At 40.9% G+C, this 26,249-nt stretch overlaps 1 protein-coding gene and 1 non-coding gene across 11 annotated transcripts in view; one reads left to right on the plus strand and one right to left on the minus strand.

Moving 5' to 3' along the window:
* The window catches only part of Jmjd1c (jumonji domain containing 1C), a 177,591-nt gene that overhangs the window by 16,105 nt on the left and 135,237 nt on the right, over nt 1–26,249 (minus strand). For 6 of the 10 annotated variants that reach the window (XR_010060624.1, XM_006256361.5, XM_006256362.5 and 3 more), the window contains 13 exons: nt 25,173–25,316; nt 24,886–25,078; nt 22,936–24,611; nt 19,164–19,336; nt 16,629–18,802; nt 12,442–12,643; nt 10,365–10,579; nt 9,273–9,425; nt 4,176–4,265; nt 3,504–3,631; nt 2,998–3,208; nt 2,335–2,549; nt 1,567–1,845 (listed from right to left, as the gene is read on the minus strand). Coding sequence is in view for 9 of the 10 variants with exons in the window: in XM_006256361.5 (XP_006256423.1) it covers nt 1,567–1,845; nt 2,335–2,549; nt 2,998–3,208; nt 3,504–3,631; nt 4,176–4,265; nt 9,273–9,425; nt 10,365–10,579; nt 12,442–12,643; nt 16,629–18,802; nt 19,164–19,336; nt 22,936–24,611; nt 24,886–25,078; nt 25,173–25,316 (5,853 nt within the window). In the remaining variant the exon portion in view is untranslated. The remainder of the gene's footprint in view (nt 1–1,566; nt 1,846–2,334; nt 2,550–2,997; nt 3,209–3,503; nt 3,632–4,175; nt 4,266–9,272; nt 9,426–10,364; nt 10,580–12,441; nt 12,644–16,628; nt 18,803–19,163; nt 19,337–22,935; nt 24,612–24,885; nt 25,079–25,172; nt 25,317–26,249) is intronic. The other 4 variants (XM_006256360.5, XM_006256364.3, NM_001191719.3 and 1 more) reach the window with 3 other exon arrangements.
* LOC120099047 (U6 spliceosomal RNA) lies at nt 6,668–6,769 on the plus strand. Its single transcript, XR_005497871.1, has one exon. It is a non-coding gene; the product is annotated as a U6 spliceosomal RNA (small nuclear RNA).

The raw sequence follows: 26,249 nt of genomic DNA on the forward strand, positions 1-26,249 counted from the left end.
ATCAGAACTCTCACCTCTATTATTTTCCTATAAATTCTGTAATAAATTCCCAAGCAGAGCCATTGCCTACAATGAATGTTAAAATTCCTTGATATTTAAGAACCTTTCATTGTGAATACTTAAGCTGTGAATTTCTTTAGCACGCTCTTCTAAAGCAATCACTAGCATGTGTTAACCCACTTCCTTGTTCAACTAGCAAAAGTTCAAAGAACAGCAAACTTTTCACTAAAGACTGAGAATCACTATAGGGAAATGGTTCTTAGTTGTGTTCGTAACTGTATGGTGTTTCTGGTGAAGTGGCTCACTGAAAAAGACCTTCACCGAGCCAAATGCCCCGAACTCAATCCCTAAAATCTATAAGGTAGAAGGAGAGAACTGACCCCAAAAAGTTGCTCAGCAACTCTCACTGTACACATGCAGCTGCACGCAAACACGAGCACACAGATAGTAATGATGCGTAGATGACAAAAGTCTAGTAATTTTTCAAAGAGGAAGAAACAAATGAAGCAAGATTAATACCCTCAGTCTGTTCATAATTTTTCATGAATGTAAGTACTTGACATTAGAAGCACATATAAAGCATTAAGTCAGACTCTGATCATAAGGAAAACCAATATTATCTGGGCAGGAAGAAATAATTGAACTCTGTATTTAAGATATGATGAAATGAAGGCCAGGTGTGTGGTGGCGCAAGCCTCTTATCCCAGCACTTCAGAGGCAGAGGCAGGTGGATTTCTGTAGGTTCAAGGCTACCCTTGTCTACACAGTGAGTTCCAGAAATTGCCAAAGCTACATAGGACCCTGTCTCAAATACCCAAAATTGGGAGAAAGATTTGATGAAGTCAAGGTGTTCATTCAGTGGAAAAGCACACACTTGAATACTGCATGAACCTTGGTTTTATCCAAAGCCTATTAAAGGTAAAAACAAACCAACACACAGAGGAAACAAAACAAAAATACTATTCCTAAAACTCCTCTACATTAAAAGGAAAAACATCTACATTTTCATCAAGATTTTTTTTTTTTTTTGGTTCTTTTTTTTTTTCGGAGCTGGGGACCGAACCCAGGGCCTTGCGCTTCCTAGGCAAGCGCTCTACCACTGAGCTAAATCCCCAACCCAAGATTTTTAATATTAACACACCAGTAAATTAACTAGCAAGTTATAATTAACATAACATAAATTAGTAAATTATCATTCTAGTAACATAATTGAAATACAAATCAGAACAAGAAAAAAATTAATTTTTTTTCTTTTTTTTTTTCCTTTTTCGGAGCTGGGGACCGAACCCAGGGCCTTGCGCTTTCTAGGCAAGCGCTCTACCTCTGGGCTAAATCCCCAACCCAAATTAATTTTATAAATATATTATTAATACATATCTACTCATTAAACTAAAACTATTTGACAAACACTCTACTCCCTTATAAAATTACATACATCTGAACAAAAGCAGAAATCCGGAAATAATAATTTTGGTAATCTGTTATTTGTAGGTTCTTCTTTTCCCCATGGCAGAAATTAAGTTTCCTGTCTACTTCCTCTCCGTGCATGGAGTACAGCATACATACCTGTCCTTGTTTCCAACACTCTTTGAAAAGCTTCCAGTTGTTACTATTCTTGTAATCTTTAAGCCATAAGACATGCTGATCACAGATCCAAGTGTGTGGTATGTCACGGTAAAACTTATTGCTTTCATTCGTGGCAGATTGTCTGCTTTCTTTAGGTTCTTCGTTAGGCTCTGATTTTACATTGATCTTGGACGTTTTATTCGGTGGGATTTTGTTTTCAACGACTGAGGCAATGATGTCATCAAGAATGTTAGGCATAGTCCGGCCGCCTTTGCCACTCTATTAAAAAAACCAAAGACTTCTGAAAACAGTGAGGACCCTAAATTTGGTGATGCAACAAACCACAACTCTGCAGGCTCAGAGCACAGCTGCCCTAATTTACACACTGGTGTGGCCTCCTGCAAAGGGTGTAGGGATGAGAATTCTCCACACACTTTAAAAGCATCTATAATGTCGTCTCCTTGGGAAGTCATTCTGCAAGCATTCCATAGACACTGACATATGGTTCTGATTCTTTCCCCCACTACTAATATAGCATTCACATCGTGCAAACTCATCTTAGAGCTCTCTGGACTCACAGACCCTTCTCCAGCAGGCCACGTGCAAAATACACAAAGCTCTAGCTTTGAAGGGAGAGCTAGAATGAGAACAGGCCAGCAATCTAGCCCATTGCATTTCATCTGCTAACTATCAAGGAGCTAGATGCTGTGGAACTTAGACAGCATGCACATCACCAAATCTAACACAGAGATTAGCCAGCACACTCACTGAGGCTCCCATTGAATACACTGGCGCAAAGGCAATGCCAGCATCGGTAGAGCCCACACGAAGCTTGCCAGCTGTTGTGGTCAGCAAATCCCGCAGGGTTGAACCCTGTTCACTGTTCTGGGATGCTGGAGGGGATGTGCTGCCATTTGGAGAGTCAGGGGTATCTTGTTCTTCATCTTCTTTAATTTCCTTTTCAAGTGTAAATTCTTTGTTTTCTGAAATAAAATTTAACAAAGATTTTGAATACATTCAGTACTGAAGTATAGAAACAATAGGTTCCTTGCATTTTATAATGGGGATAACAACCTGCTGTAGCACTCACTTTACCTGATCACAGACTGATGGGTTAAAACCCTCAGTACACAACTCTGGTTTTTCCCAGAACCTCAGACTTGTTAGTCGTTTATCTGTTGTGAATAAAAATGGTCAAATGCTAGCATAAATTATAGTTCATTTATAATATGGTACTCTGACAATTTTGCAAACCTGATTCATAAATAAGTATGTAATTAGTTTGATATCAATTTTAGGGGTGCTGGTTCCTAATAAAGAGGACACATACTTCTTGGTCCTGAGCTGTCACTGAAGTAAGGCAGAAAGCACATTTACAGACCATGTGCAGTGAGGACACTGACATTCACACTGAAGCCCTTCAGCACAAACCTTGTTTTTCCTCTCTGGATTTTTGCTCAGCAAGATCAGCCAGCCAGTGCAGTGGTGACTGGGACTCGGGAGGCGTCAACCTGCTGTCTGTGCTTGCACTTCCAGGGCTGCTGCTGCCATTAGCCTGAGCTCTCTGGGGGGTGCTCTGCTGCTGAGACTCAGGCGGGCACGCAGAGGTTTTATTACTGTGATGAAGAGCATTCTGTAGAACCTGTAAGGGTGAGACACTTAACTTTAACACTTTCCTCAGTTACTCAGATCAAAAGCAGTCAGAAGGCATTTACACGAGTAATACAGAAACACAGTTATTTTTTTCCTTTGTGAGACAGTCCCACCATATATCTCAGGCTAACTAGAAACTGAATTCACAGCAATCCTGCCCCGGCTTCCTAGATGCTTTGATTAAAAGCATATCTCCCATGTGTGGGTAAAACCTGAGTTTCAAACATCCAAAGCTAAGTCAGGTAACTGTTGTGTGGTACGCAAACAGAGACTTTTCTACTTACTTGAGACACGCCATTCATTGTAGGGACATTTCCACCCTGTAAATTCTGTCTGTTCGCACAGTGGCAATGGGATTTAATTCCATACTTCTCCCTAAGAACGTGCATGGCATCGAGAAGGTCTGTCAACACTGCAGAGCAAGCAGCAGTGAGTAACGATTAGCATCGCAGGTAGGAGCGCACTCTCCGCGCTGTCTAAGAACCTGTGAGCACGCAGAGCTCATGAAGCCTTTGACTTCTCAGAACTCTTACAGGTATCTCGGCATCACGGAACCACCAACCAGACCTAAGTTCATTTCCTCACTGTCTAGTTATTAAGGTATCAGAACACTTTTCTGTAGGGAGCATTTCTTCACTAAGTCTGGGAAGGAAGATTTTTGTCCTACAATCTTTATTAATTTTAAGTGCTCCTATAATGTTGAACAAGGCAATTCAATATTAGTTAAACTATCTTTCCCCCCTTTATTACATATTTGTTTGTTTGAGGAGTGGGGTGGGGGGAGGTGAGGCACGATGCATGAATACAAGCTATGTATGTTACCAGCTGAGGTTGTTCTCAAACACATAAAGTCCCAGCGTGTCAAATGCGGAGGTCACAGCAGGACTCATCCCCCACAACTGTACGTGCTCTTCCTATTTCGAGCCCTCGGGACCTGGATACAAAGGAAGACTCACCAGAGCCAGGGATAATCTGAGTTGGCATCAGATGTTTATGGTCATGAGGCTGACCTTTCACACACTTCATCCAAGCATACAATTCTTTATCTGTAAGACAATATACCTTGTTTCAAGTTCATAGCTTTAATTATAAAAGTGACAGTTGTATAGTCACATAAAATTGAAACTGTAGTGTTCTATTTTATTTTGCTCTGTTGTTAAAAAGTCAGAAAAAAAAATCTACCACCCAGTGAATCTTGATAAAAGCATTGGCTGAGCAGTGGAGGGTATGACAGGAGGGTATGACAGTGCTTTCTGAAACAGCACCCTTTGGTACTGTGTGCAGGGTCGCTTCCACCTTCTGTCTGACTCCAAACTCAGTTAATCTGCAGCTCTCAGTTATTTCCTCCGTAGGACAGGCTGTCTTACATTGTAGAGGTTGAAGGGAACCCTGCCTTCTTTGCTACTGTTCAATGAATGCTGACATGAGGTTTAGGGTCAGCCCATATCTAACATGCACAAGGCCATGGTTAAAATAATTGCCAACATGCAAGGAAAATGCAAAAACAGTCAGGACAGGAAGAGAGGACATGGGTAGAGGAATATTTTTTTAAAAAGATTTACTTAATTTTATATATGAGTATACTGTAACTGTCTTCAGACACACCAGAAGAGGTCATCAGATACCATTATAGATGGTTGTGAGCCACCATGTGGTTGCTGGGAATTGAACTCAGGACCTCTGGAAGAGCAGTCAGTGCTCCTAACCACTGAGCCATCTCTCCAGCGGGATAGAGGAATATTAATTGCTACTGCTGATCTCAAACGAGACTCCACACATGTAGGTGTACTGTGAGCGCAGCATGGGGTACTCCATATATCCCTGAGACAATTATTAACTTACTGATGTAGGCGGCCACTTACAATGTGACTCTAAAGCAAACCAATAAAAATGTACACAGCTCAAGCAATTCAGCATAAATCCTAGAGATAGTCCATGAAAATCCTCATTGAAATTAATTTTTAGTAAACAAACTTCAAATGCTACCTTTAAGAGGTCTCTTATGCACACCTGAGAAGGAACTATAAATGCTGCTTATACTGCAGTCACTTAAGCTGATGAGCTTGTGTAATGGATGCACCCCTATCCTGTGATTTTATAAAAGCAGTTAATGGGAAAGTCAAGTGATACACAAGATGGCACATGTTACACACTTGAAGGACTGACTGCTTTGTCATAAACTATATCTATAGCTTCCAAACAGAGTACTACAGAAGCTAATGGCAGCACTATCTGAATTTATTATAAATATTATACCATGTTTAAAAAGGGCGATGAAACCTTCATGTAGAACAAGGCTGTGGGGTACAGGACAAACTATAGCAAAATAAAATCTATTTCCAAAATCTGACAAAGGGAAACAAAAGGCCTATGGAACAGGAAAATGAAATGTTAACCATGCAACTACCTTCGCAAAGATGTCACAATGCGTTCTGACGAGATTAAAAAGATCCCATACAAACAGGACCTCCTATATGCCCTAGCTCCTAGCTGCAGCCCCACACCTTAGGAAGTTACCTGAATGTTAACATGAATTCCCCCCCCCCCCCCCCCCCGGAGCTGGGGACCGAACCCAGGGCCTTGCGCTTCCTAGGTAAGCGCTCTACCACTGAGCTAAATCCCCAGCCCCTAACATGAATTTCTTAACATGGTTACATCATTTACTCACATTTACTGTAGACTTTCTGAAATGCTTTAACATACTCAGGGCTTATTGGTAGTAAACGTATAGTAAAAGGGTTGAGAAAGTGGATTAACTCGACCAATGGAAAAGATATGCAGACTAAGACATAGCTCTTCCCCCCCCCCCCCCCCCCCGTTATGCAAGCCAAGGACACAAAGCCTCTAATCCCTTCCCTTCATCCTAGCTTTATTCACGACTGGATACACTAAAGCAGCCACTTCCTGACCAGCCTTGTGTAAATTTTATGAATCAACAGGCTCTTGCTCTACACCCCTGGCTCAACTTGAACCCGAACCAATCCTCCTGCCTCAATTTCCAGAACATGTATCACCACACCTGTACAACTCTATTTTTCCCAGTGGAGGAGACTGAACCTAAAGCCGTGTACATGTTAGGCAAGTGTTCTACCTCTAACCTTACATACTAAGCTCCTGAATAGCCTTCAACACTTTTGATGCATTTAATAATTTCCTTTTAAAATTCTATCTTCAACTAGGTTAACAGGTAAAATGCTAATACCATTTTATGTGAAAAATTATACAAAAGTTTTCAATATCTGTAATAAAAAAATTTTTCTCTTCAATCTTTAAGATCTATGACATAACTGGGTGTAGTGACACACCAGCACTTGGGAGGCAGAGACAAGCAGATCCCTGAGTTTACAGAGTGAGTTCCAGGACAGAGAGGGCTACATGGAGAAACCCTGTCTTCAAAAACAAAAAACAAAAAGACAAAAACCAAAGCAAAGAAAGAAGACAGACAACAGTGCTCACATCGGCAGCACTCAGAGTAAAACGTGAACAATACAGAGAAGATTAGCATGGGCCCTACACAAGGATGACACGAAAAGTCGTGAAGCATTTCCTTCAGGCCTTGAAAGAACAGTCCTCAACTTCATATGGGAAAACATAAAACCCAGGTAGCCAAAACAATCCTGCACAATAAAAGAACTCTGGGAAGTACTACCATCCCTGATTTCAAGTTGTACTGCAGAGCAGTAGTGAATAAAAACTACATGCTATTTATTGCTATAGGGACAGACAGGTTGATCAATGAACTTGATTAAAAAAAAAAACACCCTAGAGAATTCAGTACCCCTCCATTATACAAATGATAAACCATCTCAGAAAGAACATAGGGAAATAACACCCTTCACATAGCCACAAATAATATAAAATATCTTGGTATAACTCTAAGTGAAAGATCTGAAGAATCAAAGACCTCAGAAGATGGAAAGACCTCCCATGTTCACTGATCAGCAGGATTAACATAGTGAAAAACACCTTCTTACCAAAAGCAAGCTACAGATTCGATACAATCCCAATCAAAATTCCAACACATTGTTTTGCAGACCTTGAAAGAGCAATTCTCAACAAACAAACAAACAAAACCCAAACAGGATAGCCCAAACACTCCTGAACAATGAAAGAACTTCTGGAGGAATCACCATGCCTGACCTCAAGTTGTACTACAGAGCAATAGAGATGAAAAAGCACATGGTTTTGGTAGAGACAGGTTGATCGATGAATAGAATCAAAGACACGGCAATAAACCCACATATCTATGGACACTTGATTTTTGACAAGGAAGCAAAAACCATACAATGGAAAAAAGAAAGCATCTTGGACTAACAGTACTGGTCTAACTGGTGGTCTGCTTGTAGAAGAATGCATATAGATCCATACCTATCACCCTGCACAAAAGCCAAATCCATGTGGGTCAAAGACCACAACATAGAACTACATGCACTAAATGTAACAGAAAGAGTGGGGAACAGCCTTGATCAAGTTGCACAGAAGACAACTTCCTGAAAGAACATCAATGTTTCAAGCTCTAAGATCAACATTTGTTAAATGGGACCTCATGAAACTGAAAAGCTTCTGTAAGGCAAAGGACGATGTTGATAGGATAAAACAGAAGCCTACAGATTGGGAAAGGATCTTCACCAACTCTCACATCTCTACATCTGACAGAGGGCTAATATGCAAAACTTATAAAGAACGCAAGAAGTTAGACACCAAGGACCCAAATAACCAATTTACAAAATGGGTTCAGAGATGGACAACAGAGAATTCTTAACAGAGGAATCTCAAACAGTCAAGACCCCTAAGAGTGGATACAGAAAATGTGGTTCATGTACACAATGGAATACTATTCAACTATTAAAAACAAGGACATCATGAATTTCACAAGCAAATGGATGGAACTAGAAAAGATCATTCTGAGTAAGGCAATCTACACCCAAATGGACATTTATGGTATGTACTCACTGGTAAGTGGACATTAGCCATAAAGCACAGGATACTCAGGCTACAATCCACAAACCCAAAGAAGCTAAACAGGAAGGAAGGCTCAAGCAAGGATGCTTGAATCTCTCTTAGAAAATGGAATAAAATAGTCATAGGAGGCAGATGGAGGGAGAGAACTGGCTGAGGGAGGGGATGAGGAGGGGAATAAGAAGTGGGGGGAGTCAGAATCAGATGAGGGGAGGGACAGGAGAGATGACCAGGAGAATGAACGGAAACCAGAGGCTGGTGGAGATGGGCATCCCTAGAACTTGCCAGAGATCTGGGAGTGGGGAGCATCCCAGGTGTCTATGGGAGTGACTTTAGGTGAAAGTCCGAGCAGTGGGAACATAGAACCTGTAGCTAGACAGAACCCCTAGTAGTGGTAAGGACATCTACCCACTCATATAACTTACGACACAAAATTCGTCCTGTCTGCAAGAAACTGCAAGGCCTTGTCAGCCTCAGTGGAAAGGCCTATTGCTGTGAAGGCTCGATGGGCGTGATACTCACCCTCCTCTCACAACAGAGGGGAAAGGGAGAACAGGGTGTGTGTGTGTGTGTGTGTGTGTGTGTGTGTGTGTGTGTGTCAGTGTCAGCAATTGTGATATAAAATGAATAAATAAACAGGAAGACAAAAAACAAAAAGCCAACCACCCCCGAAGCAGAACAAAGACCTATGTGATAAATGGTAGTAATGGGAGTGCTCTTAAACCTTTGTTTAAATAGTATAGACTGATACGTAGTATTCAATTATGACTTAACATTAACCACTATTAAGAGAGCCTAGAAAGATACCCATACTATGAACTGGAGTCTGAAAGCATGAAGCCTCAACTAAATTTGAATTTGGTAACTGAAGAAATTCTGCCTTACAGTGGATCCATTGCAGGTTGGGCTTCGGTGGGTGGATGGGACTAGAACATGAAGCTGGAGCTTCGCTCCAAATGCAGACACTAATAAAGTGAGTTGATTGCTGCTGCTGACCCAAATGTTAGGACTATCCTCAGTGTAACGTACCCACAGGTAAGGAAGGGCTTAGCAATAGAGTACCTCCACTCCATCTCATTAGACTATGTGCCCACCTCTAGAACTCTTCCTCTCCTTGGCCTTGTAGCAATCCAAGCAAGCCACAAATCCACACTTGCGGCACACCCAGTGGACATTGAACAGTGTGGCCTCGCACGCGTCACACATCTCCCGGACACCTCGCACTGCTCTTTTCCAGGCAATTTTGGCTGAAAAGAGAAGGAAGCAGAACTTTAGAGGCAGGCATGTTCTGTTTGGTGCACTTCTGGCCGAACTACAGCAGAAATAAGTGACAATCAATGAAGAATGACCACACTGTCTTAATGAAAACAGGAACGGATTCTTACTTCTATATGACAACAGCTTCTCTAAATATGCAGCTGTCATATTATCAGGCAGGCCACAACTATCTGTCCTCCTGCCTCCACTCCCAAAGCAGATTTCTTATAAGACTCCCAAGGAACCCTAAGTAAACACTGAAGTGTCCAGCTTGTATCCAGAGTAGGGTTTCTACCATGTAGTACGTTTAGTGAGGTCTATGGCCTCCCCACAAGTAGCAAGCAGTCACAGCTATCTCTTTCCAGTGTGCTGCAAAATATTTCTAATTATTACACATCGACATACCAGGGAAGAAAAGGTAAAGAAAGAAGCTAAGGAACACTGAGCCCATCTGCCACATCGGGACTTACTGCTGTGCAGAGTTTTACATTTAAACAAACAGAATCAAGGAAGTTACTTGGTAAACAAATACACAAAGTAGTAACTTTTCTGTTTTATAGGCCTGATATTTGAAGACATTATCTGCAGTAAGTTAAAGTCAAACAAAATGTAGAAGATTCAAATATAAAAAACTAGTGATGAACTAACATATCTGTACATATATATATACACATATATATACACACACTATAATTTTCATGCAAAGACGTCATACTAGTTTATGTTGTAGACTTATGAAAATATTGTAATTTCATGAATAGTCCACTCAGTTTCAAAATGGAACATCTGAACCTCAGTTCCTTAAGAGGTAGCATTATCACAGCTGAAAGGTCAATACGATTCGGTAAGATGAGGGACTCACAGATTAAACAATAGAGAAAGTTCTCTGAGGGAAATGTGTAAGGTGTATGTTGTATTAACTTCCTTACCGTCCTTTTTCACCCAGGACAAAGCTGTCTTTTCAGATGTTACTAACTGACAGAACTTGTCACCTATTATGTCCAAGATATATTTAGAGGTTTCAACATCTATGTCATCATCTTCATAATTTTCATGGGTCCATAAGCTCATGGCTTCATCATCATATTGATCAGGAGAAGAGAAACCATCTATCCTGACTACTCCATTCTTACTGAAGGACAATCTGAAACATTAAACACAAAACATTAGAAACTAAGATGAGAATTTTTGTGCTCCCACAGTATAAACATGTTGTAATTATAAGCCATGAAAGAGGATAGTTTCTCACACGTACTCAAGTTATTTATCAATTTCAAAGTCTCAGGCATTATCTAGTGACAATGACAAGCAGCACTGGTTTTGGCTTTAGGCTATTTCAAGAACTAAGAGTTGGGGTCTAAAGCTCACAGTACAGCAATGAGCCAGCATGTACAAGCCTCTACGTCCAACCTTCAATAGGGCAACACTGATTATCTACTGTGAGTAACTACGATCCTTGGCTAACTACTGGGAACACTACGAGGTATAAGGTGAGGGAGACGGAGTCAGTACATCTGGCCAACGTTATCAAAGCAATTGATTTGTTTGTTGTTGTTGTTTCCTTTTACCCCACCCACCAAACGTTACACACTGTGACCCAGCCTAGCTTTGAACTAGCAACAAGTCTGTGTAACTATCCTGAGTTCTGGAATTGGAAGCATGTAACAGCAGACTTAAAGTTATTCTATGACTAGCCTTCCTTAATCTAAAATTCATCAAGTTAAAAGTTTAAGGTGGGGGGTTGGGGATTTAGCTCAGTGGTAGAGCGCTTGCCTAGCATGCCCAAGGCCCTGGGTTCAGTCCCCAGCTCCAAAAAAGAGAAAAAAGAAAAAAGAAAAAAAAAAGTTTAAGGTGATTAAGTTTAATCACCTTAGGAGTTCTAGTTTTATAACTGTAGCCATCTTTTTATTTTAATGAGGTGTTTAGTTTTTGAGACAGGGTCTCATAGCCTAGGCTAGCTTCAAACTTGCTATATAGCAATCCCGTGACCTGACAATAACCTTGAACTTCTAATTTCCCAGGTTCTGCTTCTCTTTGAAAGCTAATATATTCATCCCTCTGAGAAGCAACCTATTTAATCACCTTCACCCAGTACAGACTGTCTTCATCAGAACATTTCTTTCCCTCAAACCTGAGGATTTCTCATCCTGTCAAAACTACTGCCTTGATTCCTTTGGAATTTCTTTCACACATGCATGAGTACCACTTCTATACCCTCAGCTCCTTCCCAAGGTGCCCTGCATTGCCTTTGGTGGACCAGTAGCTACAGACTCTGAAGTAAACGATAATGTATGGCTTTGGGGTTTTTGTTTATTTTCTTTTTTTGAGATAGGGTCTCTCTACATAGCCCAGGCTGGGCTCAGACTGAGCCCTGTGTCCGCTGATCCATGTGCTGAACTGCAGCAAGGGCTGTGTGCACTGTGTGTCTCCACAACTGTCCTAAGCACCCACACAGCCTCCAATCAAACAGCTTGGCCGGCAGCCTCGGAAAGCTCATCACCTTCATGGAGGCACCAAAAGGCACAGACGGGATTCAAGAACAATCGTGAGGTCTAGAGGGTGAGACTTAGAACTAGTTTCTGGCCTTTCTTATAAAGTTTTTTATATGTAAAGTACTTAACAATATTTATGTTAAATAGATTATTATCTAAATGATTTCTGTATTTTACTATAAAACTTGGGAACTACAATATGATATAATAGCTACGATGTTTAAGTATGACCATTCCTTGTTTTATAGCCAAGGTTGTTTATCTGGATTCATAGACATTTTTTACTTAAATAAATGTTAAACTGTTTTGGCAAAAATATATGCATTTTTAAGAAATTTAAAATTAAGGTGGATATTTTCTTACAATTTTTAGGAAAAATTCTAACACTTTCGATTGAGAAAGAATGAATCTTTTCGAAGAAAGATCTCGTAACAATAGTAATTGAGCCACTGACATAGCACAGCATGAGAGGGTATTATTTAACCACTCTTCTACTTCTTACATTTTGACTTACCTCCTAAAGTAGTAAAATCTACAAAACACTGGTGAGTGAGTTGATTCTTCTCCCTTTTTACTACGGATAAGTCTACATTCTCGGCACTTTTGTAAGTTGGGCCCTATCTCACAGCAAGAGTCATCCTGCAGAAACGACTCTCCGGTTTGCTTCAGCTTCTTGACCTTCCGCCAGTCTTTCAACACTGAGCGAGGGACGCCAGCTGTAAAATTAGAAGGAACTTATTAACAGGATTGTGTTTTACAGAAAGGGTTAGTCTTTGGGGTGAAATTCTGGTTGATGAGACTAAATTCCAGGTCAACGACAGACAGCTGCTAAGGCTCCAAGAGCCTTGGCTTAGCTGCCCATCCTTCTAATCAGACAAGCAAGGAGAGCGGTAAACGTGTCGGTGAAATGAAATCTTTAAACCACATCTTTGTAAGAGTAGAATACCAAACATAAGAATCATTCACATTATGAACACATTTAGCTGAAAATAAACCTGTTACTAGGTATGGAGGTATATGCCTTTAATCCCAGTACGTGGGTATCTGAAGTACAAGAAGGAGCATGTTTGAGGCCAGCCTGGGATAGCTAGTGAAACTGTCTCAAAACCACTACACCAAACAACCTTCTCTCTCTTATGACAAGATATCAATATATCGATGGGAACAATATCCTTTAGAAAAATAAAAGGGTTCTGAAGAAAGGGAGAAAGGACCTACACAATATCAATTGGGATGTTTTGCCGAAGGACACAATTGAAAAGCAAACTTCCCCAGTAGGAATGTCTGTAAAGCCCACGTGTTCTGAGGGCAAACACAGACATGCCTTCTCCAGTAAAGGAAACAACACTCTCTCAGACGGACTATGCTCTAAGATATGTAGGCAAAAAGATAAATTCATTTACTGCACCCAGTCCCACTGTTTCACCACTGTTCCTTAGCAGGAACTAACAAGGGAACTAACAAGGGAGACATTAACTAATACATCAAGGGATACATCAGCTGTGTATCAGGAGCAACTGTAGGCCAGGAGGACCAGCCTGTAGGCGTAGCCTACGTATGCCTATACTTCCACCTACAAATAGCTAAGTAGCTAAAAGTATTCACTTAAGACCAAGCTCTGGAGCCCACCAGCTCTAGTTGTTTACCCTGTCCTTAAGATCCTATCCTTTACAGAGATTTGATGGATAGCCCACTTTTTGTAACACAAGAATAAACACTTCTTATCCTTTTCAAATCCTTTCCAATTGTATCAAAGACACACAGGTTCTGAAGCCAAATATTTCTTACCAAAACTGACAGCAGAATTCCTATCTAGATTTCCTACCAATACCTACTTATTGATAAATATAAATAGTATAAACACACACACGCGCGCACACACACATCCACTCTCCAATAGGTAGTAATGTTTAAAGTTGGATTAAAATATAAAATTCTTTTTAAGATTGCTGCCTGTTTCCCTCTTTTTAGTCTTTATCCTGGGCTAGAGCCACCCAGTAAGCACGTATGCGCATGCACACAGCATATGCTAGTTATGGCGTAACGAATGGTACAAGGAAGTTTCCAGGCTGCAGAGATGGCTTTCCAGTCAAGACCATTGGCTGCTTTTCCAGAAGGCCAAGGTTTGCCCTAGTGCCCACAATTTCAATTCCAGCCCCAGGGGAACCAATGGTTATTTTCTGGCCTCCACAGGCACCAGACATACACACAGTGTACACTTATTCAAGCAGGAAAACACCCATATACATAAAATGATAAAAAGGAATGTCTTTTCCAATGCATACAAGAGATCTTTCCTATGGACTTTATTAAAGGGTGTTAGAATAAACAAGACTTACTTCTAAATTGATTATATTCGAGAGTACTAAATGCAATCTGTTTCTATTTCTTTAAACTAGGAATTAACTTTAGCCAACAGACTTTTAATTTAGAATGTGAAACTCCATAACATTGATTGTAATAATTTAAATGGTACTATGATTTTTTCAAAAAGATACTTGAAAGCAATTCTTAATAATGTGATAATAAAATAGGCACTTCTGTGGGTTTTTTTAGGTGACTGAATTACAAAGGTAATTAATTTATTGAAGGGCTTTTGATACTGTTAATTCTTCTACACTAAGCTGTACTTGATAATACTAAATCTTTTAGGAATTTAACAACAGGATCTGCTTTAAGAAAGGCATCATCCTTTAAGTCAAAATGTCTAATTCTATTGATTATCTAAAATGTATAGGTCTGAGAATAAAACAGTTAACATAAATTATCTGACACTGTTTCTTTTATACAATTAGAATTTTTAAGACCAAGGTTTTTGTTAAGAAACTCAAAACAGCTGTCCTAATGAAGAGAAACCAGGAGGAAGAAATTAAAGCCACAAAAATACATGCTAACCCTGGATTTCTCACATGCCAACACCATAAATGTACTTTGGGATACAGAAACTAATTAGACTGTAGGGGACTCACTAGTGTATACATCAACAAATACTGTAAACATTCTAAAATTTGTTCACAATTTCAGCTCATATAAATTTATATAAAAATTATTTAGGAAAGGCAGCCAATCTCTAATTAAAACAAAAGGTAGAAGATATGCCCAACGACTAAATAAAGCAAAATCTATTGTGGCTTCCTACAAAATGTACTAAAATCATTCTGTATGTGTACGTATATATAAATACATTAATTATAAACTTACTTAGTTATAAGTTAACTATAATTAAGTTATAATCAAATTTATTCACATATGATATGATACATAATCATACGAAATCTTCTAACATGAAAACCCAAATCATTGACCATGACAAATGACAGCGCCATTAAACAAAGGGGGGTAAAAGTTGTCAAATTTCATCCAAGAAATAGATAATCAAAATTTAACTCTTTAACTTGTGTCATTTTTCTGGCTGAGCCAGAAGCAAATCAACCGTAACCTTACTTAATAAGCACAGAATTCAAACAAAGGGTGTAAGGGTGTCTACAGTCCTGGTCTGAAACTAAGCATGCGTCACCAAGTAAGGAGATTTACTAAGCGACAGAACCTGGAGTGGAGACCATTCATTCTGGCCACTATCTCAGAGTCTCACTTGGAAATACGCATATTCAGTATTGTTATGAAGAGAGAGAGGGAAAAAATATATGCTACTTAAAAATAATTTTATAAATTTAAGTTTGAAAGTATTTTCTAACTGCTGACAGCTATTTTCTGGAAGTTTAAGTAAAAAAAATTTGAATATGCAACATCAAAAGAAATATGTGGATTAAAACAGTTACTGACCACTATGTTTACTGTCAATTTGGTTGGGGCAATAATGAGAAAGAAAAAACCAACATTCACTGTCTACCTTCTGACTGTACTAGCACCTCAGTCTGTCAGTGTGTCTCAGACTGAGCCTAGCCTTTTCTATAATTCTATTCTTCTGGTTTTCTCTACTTCACGATGCCTTTCCACACAGGCACGTGGAAAAATCTCACTCTTGGAAAAGGCACAAATAAGGCTCCAAGCAACCGAGCACTCGGGGAAGGACTGCTTGGGAATCTCCGGAGAGAGATGTTTTATCTATGGAGGCAACTGCACACAAGCAGCAAAACTAGTAAGTCCTTCCTGCACTATGCGGCCAACGTACAAAGGATAAACAAACAAAAACTGCTTTAAAAGACATACAGAAACACTGTATAATGAATGACTACTACTGGTAGTTTCAGTTTTGAGGTGTATATTTAGTATGAAGTGCTTGCTGGAATAAACACAGAAAATTACAAGTATCTATCCTTTCTCTTCTACCTGTTGTTACCAATGGGACCCTCCATAAACTCACAGCTCTGTTAAGTGGGGAGCACATCATGCTGCTCCTCAGTACTGTGCTACAGGTCAGTAGGAATTACTTTTCTAACGAGATCATGTCACAGCCAAATACTCCAGTATCAGGAGTAGTTTTTTCTGGTGAGAAAAATTAAAGCTATATTTGGACATTTCTAGGAAAAGATCAAATCCTCAGTTACACACTGGACTGCACGTCCTTCTTACAGCAAATGCCAGGTGAAAACGCCTCAAAAATGGGGATCTAATCTTTTCCTCTTGCGGGGAGACACAGGGAAGGCAGAAATGAAGTTCACAACTACACCCTACAGAAGCACACCCTACAGAAGCCAGGACTCAAGAGGCCCCTTTTCTTATACAAATGTATTTACTCACCACTACTGCTGTTCTGCAACTTCAATTTACTTTTCTCTTTGGCGCTCCTGCTGAGAACACCATTGGGCTTCAAGTCTTCCTCGATCTCGCCCTTCCTCTTCTGCAGATCGTTCTGCTTCTTTTTGTAAGTCGGCTTGGGCTGCCGTTTAGTCCTCTGCTCCGCCTTACTTTCACTCCCATCTGAGTCTGCGCTTTCAGAGCCAGACTCGTAAGTTCTTTTGGCTTTCCTCCTGCTGGCTTTCTCATCCCTTCCATACTTGTCTACAGTGACCCTGCCATCCACACTATTCTGTATGTCACTAGATGTAGAGGCTATTAGGTTGACAGAACATGGCTTAATCATCTCTGATACACAGGTCCCTGAATTTTCCATTTTGTTAGTATTTTTGTCTTCTTCTGAATGTCTGGTGAGCCAGGCCTTCTTCAGTTTGGTGTGGTAGTTGGGCTGGCTGGGCTGGGCTGCCGGCCCATTCCCTACAGAGACTGCTTTGTTACTTGCAGCGCAGGTCATGGTGCTATCCAGGGGAAGAGAGGCTGCTGCAGTCTGATTTCTCACAGTATTGAGCTCAGCCTCACTGACATTACTATTTTTATACTGAGCTGCAGCCAATGCTGCCTTGTGCTTTTTTAAATGAATAAAATCAGTTGTGCCTGAGAAGCCAGAACCAGGCTGAACAGCATTTGCTGTCTTACTACAGGCCAGAGTAACTGGAACTGGGGTGCTGACTTTGCAACCCTTTGCTTGCGCCACTGACTGACTAACACTTTTTGAAGAAGGACATTCTAAGGGCGTGGAGGCCGATATGATATTTGATAAAGAATAAGTTGCTTCTGAACCAGCCAAGCTGGAGACACTGGTGGTAGGGCCAGCAGATGTGAGCACATCTGTCTGGGTAGCAGAGACTACATTTACAGCAGACATGACTGAAACAGGAACACTGCCCTGGGAGGCAGCTTCAAAGTTCTTCTCAGATTTCACATGAGCACTTTCTAAATTCACATTGGGTAGAAGAATTCTTCCAGTCTCTCCGGCTTCCGGTTTGAGGTAATCTGTTTTGTTTGCCCCGGATGATGCTCTTTCACAAACTCGATCTTTGGCAGCTAAAGGTCCAGATGGCACACTATCGACTTTTGTACTAGAAGGTGGACGGACAATGACGGATGCCACAGCAGCCTGAGACTTTCCACTATTCTTTTCCACAGGCCACTCGGCTTTCTCCTTGCTGAGGTTGTTAGACCTCCACACTTCCACTAGACTCTGGTCAGAACTCTTAAGGTCTGCCTGAGAGTCCTTTGGCTCAGGAATTAGCGTCGGGGGCTTCTGAGACTCCTGAGCTTTGCCACCAGCATTGACTGGCATCACTGGGGTCAGAGTGGGAGGGGAAAGGCTGCTGTAGCTGCTCTCCTTTCTTTCCAGGCTGTGATGGATTGGTGGATGGAACACTGGTGCCCTGTGCAGGGCGGGCATACTGCGGAGTGCGTTGGTAGAACACACGGTCAGATGGGTAGGACTCCTGCAATCGCTTCTGAACGTCGTGACTGAGTGAGATGCACTCTGGTGGGGAAGATGGTCTGGTACCTTGCCAACCAAACTTTCACTTTCTGGCTGGTGTTTAATCAAAGGTGGAGGCTTCGAGAGAGATGATATGAAAGACAGAGTTTGAGGATTGGCTGCTGCGGAAAGGTTACTGTTCTGCTTCTCAGTGTGGATACTGGAGACTTCTTTGGATGGGTAGGACCTTGGCGGCTCATTGAGCACACTGTTAGACAGCGTGGTGAAGTAGTTGCTCTGGGGCAGGCTCTGAGACACCGAGTGCTTCATCTTATACAGCTCTGACACCGAGCGGTCCATGTCTTTATCTGGTTTGATAGCATGGCTTTTAGGACTAGAAGACGATGGCACTACTCTGGAGTAATTCTCTCTCTCAACCTCATGGCCCTTGATCTTGGTTGTAAATGGAGCCACGTCAATGCTCTCCTGAAGAATCCGGCGGTGCTCCTCCTTGTATTTGTTCAGTCTCTCGCCAGTCTCTGGGGGCAGCCTCGGGCCCACAAAATGCCTATGCAAGTGACAATCTTTTCCTGCCTGTGACCTGTTAAGATCCAGGTCACCTTTTACTGATGTGGATGCGTTAGACCGCAAAGGTTCCATAAAAGCTTTCCTCTCCAATTCTCTACAAAGAAAATACACAAAGATTCCTGTAATCACTTTTCCATACAAAATGATTTTTTTTGAAATGTTATTCTATTTTGAAAGCAAACAGTTTTAAAATTGGAAGATAAACTAGTATGAAAAGAACAGAGCCACATTTACTGACTTATACCTATAATTACACTACTTGGAAGGTCGAGGCAGGAGGATTGCAATGAATTCAATAGCGGACTGAGACTCAACAGGCAAAACACAAGGAAAAGCAAAGAATCTCTTCAAAGCCTAGTTTTGACACCAATTTTCAATAAACTATTTAAAAAGTGAATTAAGAAAATCATGAAAGACAAAGGTATGTGTTAAGTGCTAAACACTGGGGAACTTACTCTTTGTGGTGATCTGCTAATGTCTTTGTCAGTGGAGGACTGGAATGCACTGTCATCTTGTGAGGTCGGGGAGGCTCTGCACTGGAAGGTCTGACAGGAATGTGACTAAGTAACCCAATACCATCCGCTGAGGTCACAGGAGTGGGTTGATGTAACCAAGGACTGGGAGAATTCTATTAAAAACAAAACCAAAAGCTTTACATTTAAGTTACCAAAACAACAGCAACAGAGAAATGCAAGCCTAAATTACTGAGCTGGGTAGACTGCCGTGTACCTGATTCTAGCAATCAGTTTCATAGCAAGACTTCTGACCATAGCATATTTATAAAACCTGATTTTTTTAAAATGAATCTGGTGAGAAATATTCAATTTTTAACCAACATTAATCATACAGACTTTTTACATTCAACTTAAAACAAATCAACATTAAAATAGTAACCTGTAAAAATATCCCTTCACTAAAAGTAGGTCCGAGCTGCCATTGTCTATAAACTTCGTTTTATGATCCCTATGATCCAACACCAGAAGAACTGGTGCTTACAGCAAAACCAGAATGTTAGAGCTAACATGGTTTTCCACTAGAAACAAAAATTATAATAGAGTTTGGCTGCCAACTTTCCCTGTAGAATAATTAACTTTGTAATGTAAGAGTTTATGCACAACTCCCAGATCATTACATTTAAGGCCTAAATGTGTTCACTGTACCCGGTAAAGCAGACCCACTAGAGTGGAGGTGCGGTGGCATTAACACGCTTTTGTTTTCTGTGACAGTATGCTGCCTGCATGAGAAGTTAGTTCTTAATATGGTGATAGTGACATACATGTTAAAGCCCATACGTCTAATGTTTAAAAACTGTTTTTATACTGTGACTCAATATAACTCAGGAGTGTGCTTTGTGAATCTGTCATTAGGATGAGTCACATATACCTGGAAAATTCCAACCACCTTTAGTTTGACTAAAGGAACACGCCTTATAACTTGTATCAACAATCTAAGAGTAGTTAGCATGCACCACAGAGCTAGCGTAAGGATACGTTACAGCTCTAAACCGCACAGGAGAACAGTGCACAGTGATGTACATACAAAAGGAATCTTATATATAAAATAACACAGACACCATAGTTACGTAAGCCTCAATGACAATGAAGAAGGACGTTCTTATGAAGTAGCGTTTAAACTGCCTTCCCCATCCAGTGGCTTCTGCTTCTATTATCTCATCACCTTGGTTACAGACAAAAAGTTACAGGATCTTTTTCTGCTTAAAATTTTATTTTAGTTTACATCTTTGTATTGTGAGTTTATATAAGTAAATAAAAACCTATCTATCATGAAACATTCTAAGGTCTTATAAACAATGTTATGTCTTTGCAGAGTTTGGAACTTATGGAAGAAGGTCCAAATCCATTTGTCAACTCTTGGCATCTATGTTCCTTTAGCTTCTCTCTGTGCAGTGCCAACTACTCTCATGACACAGAGTGGTTGCAATGACACATGGGCCATCAGGCTTGCTCTAAATTCTCAAGTGAAATATGTTGTCAGTGATCGTACACTTCACCTACATTATGTACTGTCTACATTCTGGTATGATTTAACCAGCAACTCCATTGGGTTTCAAGTCCAATGATCGCATGACCAATGGCACATGATCAAAGATGCAAACAGAATCCAGACCCTATCTCAGAAACAAAATCAAGAGGGATAAACTTGTAATTCTGGAAGCACAATCCTAGAACTAAAATCTTAACAATAGTAAATGTGCCAATACTGGGGAAGAACAAACTGTTAATTTCATAAAAAAAAAAAAAACAAACAAAAAAAAAACCCAAAAAACAAAAACAAAACAAAAAACAAAACAAAAAACAAAACAAACAAAACAAACAAACAAACAAACAAACAAAAAAAACAAAAAACAAAAAACCCAAAGCTCAAAGGAAGGCAAGCTACAGGGGAGTTACTGAGAATAAACCACAAGAAATGTCCTTAGATTGCCACTTGCTTAGTAGGTGTTCCTGACTATCAACACCAGTCATTGTAACATGAATTAATGGCACTGATAACCTCATTACTCCCGTCTAAAACTGCAAAAGCTTCTCTGACAAACTTTTGGCATCATGATAATACCCGTGTCTACTGTAATTTCCAATGCAATGCTAAGTATAAACAATATTTTTCCTGAAATAAATGATAAATTAGTAGCAAGGGCTTCCAAATCACCACTCCCAACATATTATGGATCTTGCCCAAAACATGGCAAGAAAAGTGTTAAGAACATGTGCCATCTGCATGGAAGCACTGTTCCTAAAAGCTAAGTACTAAAAATAACTCAAATGTCCACCGACAAAACACTGCTAAACAAAGTGTGGCAGGCACGGCAGCAGCCCCTTGATTAGCATGGAGAAGGCCCTAATACTAATGAATGGAAAATGTGTTCCTACATACACATACATGAAGTAAAATAGAATGCAGCTTTTAAAAATGGCCGTCCAGGGCGGGAGAGATGGCTCAGAGGTTAAGAGCACTGGCTGCTTTTCCTGAGGTCCTGAGTTCAATTCCAGCAACCACATGGTGGCTCACAACCATCTGTAATGGGATCTGGTGCCCTCTTCTGGCCTTCATGCATGCATTCATGAATACATGCAGGCAGGATCCTGTATACATAATAAATAAATTCTTTAAAAAAAAAAAAGGCCATCCACCTGTGTGTCAACCTGAATGAACCTAAAGGACATATTAAACAAAGACAGACAGATAACTAGAAAGGCCGTGAGGAAGGGAATTAAATGTCTAATGAGTTTCATTTTACAAGATAAAAATGTTCACAGCTTGTATACTGCTCAAAGATACCTGACCCTCTAGGATGCCAGATGACTCACCAGGAAACCTGCACTCATGCCTGGGCCTATGTTAGAGCCCCGGAGCCACAGGGCAGAAGGAAGCCCACACAGAGTGAGCTGTCCTGTGGTCTGTCCTTGAGTGTTGCTGCACCACTGCAACACGTACACATGGGATGGGTGGACCGACGGGTGGTAGGCAAATGAACGGGTAAACAAATCAACGCCTACATGGAGAAACTTGACTTACTCAATCGAAAGCTTGAAAATGAGAGAAATGATAAATTTCATGCTGCTTCGACTGCAAGTGAGGTGGTATTTCAAACCGTCCAGGAGGAATACTTAAAGAGCACATGGTCAGCAAAGGCCAAGCTTGCCTCATGGTAAGCATTTACCACTGGCGTCCATTCCCTCACTTTCACTGACTGTGTGGACTGTTATTAGCGCAGAGCATTTGCTGGAGAAAGCACGTATGCATGGAAGAGTGTGAGTTCTATCTTCCCGCCTTCTGCGTTGGTGTTAGTACAGAATTTAACACGGGATGACCCTGCAGTGATGTCACTATAGAAGTGCTGACAGCTTTGCCAAATACTAGGTGTGCCTAACTTTCAATGTCCTTAAGCACAAAAGGCACTTAGAAAGTCATGTTTTGAAACATGAGCATAAATGATGCATCCAGCTGCCCAAGGGCTAATATAACATCATTTAAAGAAACGTGTTTTTTGAAAAAAAAAAAAAAGCCTGTACTTTTACTACCAAAATATACGCCATAAGTCACAGTCGAACAGACAGTAGTGCAATCTAGAAAAGTTAAGTCTGGTGAGGTTATTATCCATCCGCGAAAATAAGCACCTGAAAATCTGCACTATTTTTAAAGTACCCACAGAGAATAAGTAACAGACACACACACTGCTCTGCAGCCAACAACGGGGTCACTTACCCTCCTCAATGAAGCTTCAGCATTAACTGCATTTTCTGGGTGAACCCACTTAGAAGAAGGGAGACCAAGTCCTGAGTATGCATGTGTTCCATTCGGATATTGCCAAATAATTGGGTAAAGTCCAAGCTGGTTATAGGAAGCGGAAGGATGGGCTTGTCCGAGAAGATGAGGTGACTGGTGCTGTAGCAGCTGCTGCTGCTGGTGAGCTAGTGCTAAATGGCTCAAGCTGCCTGTGTGAGCACTCTCCAGGCGCGGGTGGCCACCCAGTAAAGAGGCAGTAGGCACTCCAGGTAACACAGTGGGAAGTAAATGAGGGTGATGGACAGGATGGTGTGGACCACTAGTGAGAGGGTGAGTGTTAATGGTGGGTAATGGAGTTTGACTAGATGACCCAGCTAGTAAGTGGGGTCCTGGCGTTAAGGCAGGGTGATGGCTACCTGGGTTTAAACAGGTTCTGTGGGATGAGGAATGAAGAGGGAAAGGATGCTGGCTCAAGAAGGGTGAAATGTGATTAGCTCCTGCTTCTGATCCAATAAGCGCAGGGTCCCTATAGACCGTGAAGTGCTCGTTTTTATCAATGATTAGAGGGCTCTTTGTAGTTTCCAGAGCGCTGCCTCGAGTCGGGGCGGCATGGAAACTACCTCTGGATAACTCGTGCTCCGCTTTACTCGCCTGCCTTCGCTCACCAGCGGCCTGACTGTTCCCATAAGCAGCCCGAGACTTTACAGAATCAGGAGAGTGAGTGACCTTGGGTTTAAAAACTTCAGGTGAAGAACTGGATTTTGTCTTCTGAGTATCTACTGAAGTAGTTAGTTTAGATCTTATAGTTTCTGGGGGTGGACTTCGCTTATGCAGCTGATCCTCTGTGACAGAAACCGTACTTAGTGAAGACATGTATGAGACATAGTGATTTCTCTCTTTCTCCATTTCTCGGTTATCATTTCCTGAAGGAGTATTTGTAGTACTTGATTGTGTTAAATCCACTTTCACTACATCACTGACCCAACTCTGGTCACAATCTTTCTTTGCTGCTTCTAGGTATTTAGCATTTGAATGTTTGGAATCACTAACATTTGAATCCATGTTCTCAGGTATCTGGAGACCAAAAGTATTTGACTTTTCCTGAGCTGCCCTCTCTGAATGAGTGTCGTTTTTGATATCCATAGCACACTTGGGTGTCGGTGTTCTGGACACGACCCTGTCCTTTGATGGTAATTCCACTGTGCGTTGGTTTTCCATATTGCATTCTTGAAGGACTGAGTCATTAGAATTGGGGTCAGCATCTGTGGCTTGCTCGGATGCACGGAGAGTTATCTTGTCTTGTAGGTGGCTATCCATGGACTTGAGCTTCTCCCCTTCTTCATGGTTTTTATCTTCTTGCATCTGGTCCCAGTGAGGCCGAGTATCTATGAGAATCTCTTCTCCTGCCTTCTCAGCTGCCTGGGGTTGACCATCCTCTCCATTTATCTTTGAAGTGATTTTATTTTTCAGTTCATACTCTGGTGTTTGTTCAGAGGAATTCTCAGTAATTCTCTTGCTTGAGTTTTCTGAGTCACTGCTCTCAGAAGCGTCGGAAGCATTGTCCGTCCGCAGCCTTTTCATGGTCAGCCTCTTTTCATCCTCCTCAGGTTTCCGTCTTTTAGTCACCATGTGTTTGTTTTTACCTTTAGGATTTTCTGTAACATAAAAATATTTTATCTTTCATGATCAATAAGCATATTTTAATGTGTTTTTATTTATGAACATGCCCTTAAAACATAAAGCAGGTCTAGCTTTGCAGGGCGACTCATGCCTTTAATGCCATCCCGAAGCACACAGATTTCTCTCAATGAGATCCAGGACAGCAAGGGGTATGCAGTGAAACTATGTCTCTCTGTCTCTGTCTGTTTCCCTCTTCCTCTCCCTCCCCCGCTCCTCTCTCAAAAGCAACTTTTAAAAAGTGGGTTGTACCTCCTCGGGATCCATAGTCGTATTTATCTCCCTTCATCCTCTCTTCATCAGGTGCACTGCTGTCTGAGCCCTTCCTCTTACTTGGACGAATACTTCTTTGTTGCTGTTGCTGGTGTGTATTCTGTTTTGGTACAGCAGCTTGAGAGTTCATTGCTGGTCTGGGACTATTTGCTTGAGCACGCGTATAATGACCCTAAAAATAAATCAACAATGATTTTTATTACTATTTGATTAAATAGCCTAAGAAAAAGTATTTTGTTAAAATGCATTACTAATAACATACATACGTGAACAGTGCTGATATTTTGACTGGCACGAGACCTGCGTCGTGATGTAATGCCAATATTTTCACCTTTTAACAAAGAGTGAACGACATCATCTAGAAAGGTCATTTGAACCATAGAAGGATCGACATTCTGTGGTTCTAGTACCTAATCCATGACATAAAACAAACATTAAATCTAACAAACTGACCAGCATAACATTAGTACAATTTTTTTACTCAGTTGAACTATTACAAATCAGTTTGGGAATTCAAATTTGTACAATACCACCTGCTTATATAACCAATTTTAATTACAAAGACAAAATTACCTTTTCCCTTTTGCATTCACTGTAATTCTTGAAAGAGAATTTTAACAATTAAATGTGCTGTGAGAACTATGTTTTGAAAGTGTTCAGTAATGAAAAGAAACTACATGGGAGATATTTATTATTGGAGAGAAGAAAAAACTCAAGTTTTAAGAAAGTTAAGTTTTAATCTGGGGGTGAGGGATGGGGTGGGGTATCAACTAGAGACTGACCTTTGTGTACTGAAGTAAGTATGACATCACTACCACTTCCTAACCAAAGTAGCCCAATGGGACATCAGCTACACTCAGGTGTATCAGGTTTATTAGGGCTTAGAAACCTGTAGAGGGCCGGCCGGACGGCTCAGTGGACATAAGCACTAACTCTCAAGCCTGCACAGTCAACTCCCAGGACCCACATCCTGGGGTGAGACCTAAAACTTGTTCTAGGACCTCCATAGGTATGCTGTGACAGTCACACCTATAAACGTGTGTGTGTGTGTGTGTGTGTGTGTGTGTGTGTGTGTGTGTGTGTATGTATGTATGTATGTATGTATATACATACACATGCACACACACACACAAAAAAAAATTAGTAAAATTTAATATTGTCAGGTGGCAGATGCCTTTAATCCCAGCGCTCAGGAAGCCGAGGCAGGCAGACTTCTGTGAATTCAAGGCCAATATTGGTCTACACAGTGAGTTCCAGGACAGCCAGGACTGTTACATAAAGAAAGCTTGTCTTGGAAATGCAGGAGGACCTAGATTTACCCTGGAAAAATATCCTTCTCAAAG

This window comes from Rattus norvegicus, chromosome 20 (assembly GCF_036323735.1).
Source record: "Rattus norvegicus strain BN/NHsdMcwi chromosome 20, GRCr8, whole genome shotgun sequence".
NCBI lineage: Eukaryota > Metazoa > Chordata > Mammalia > Rodentia > Muridae > Rattus > Rattus norvegicus.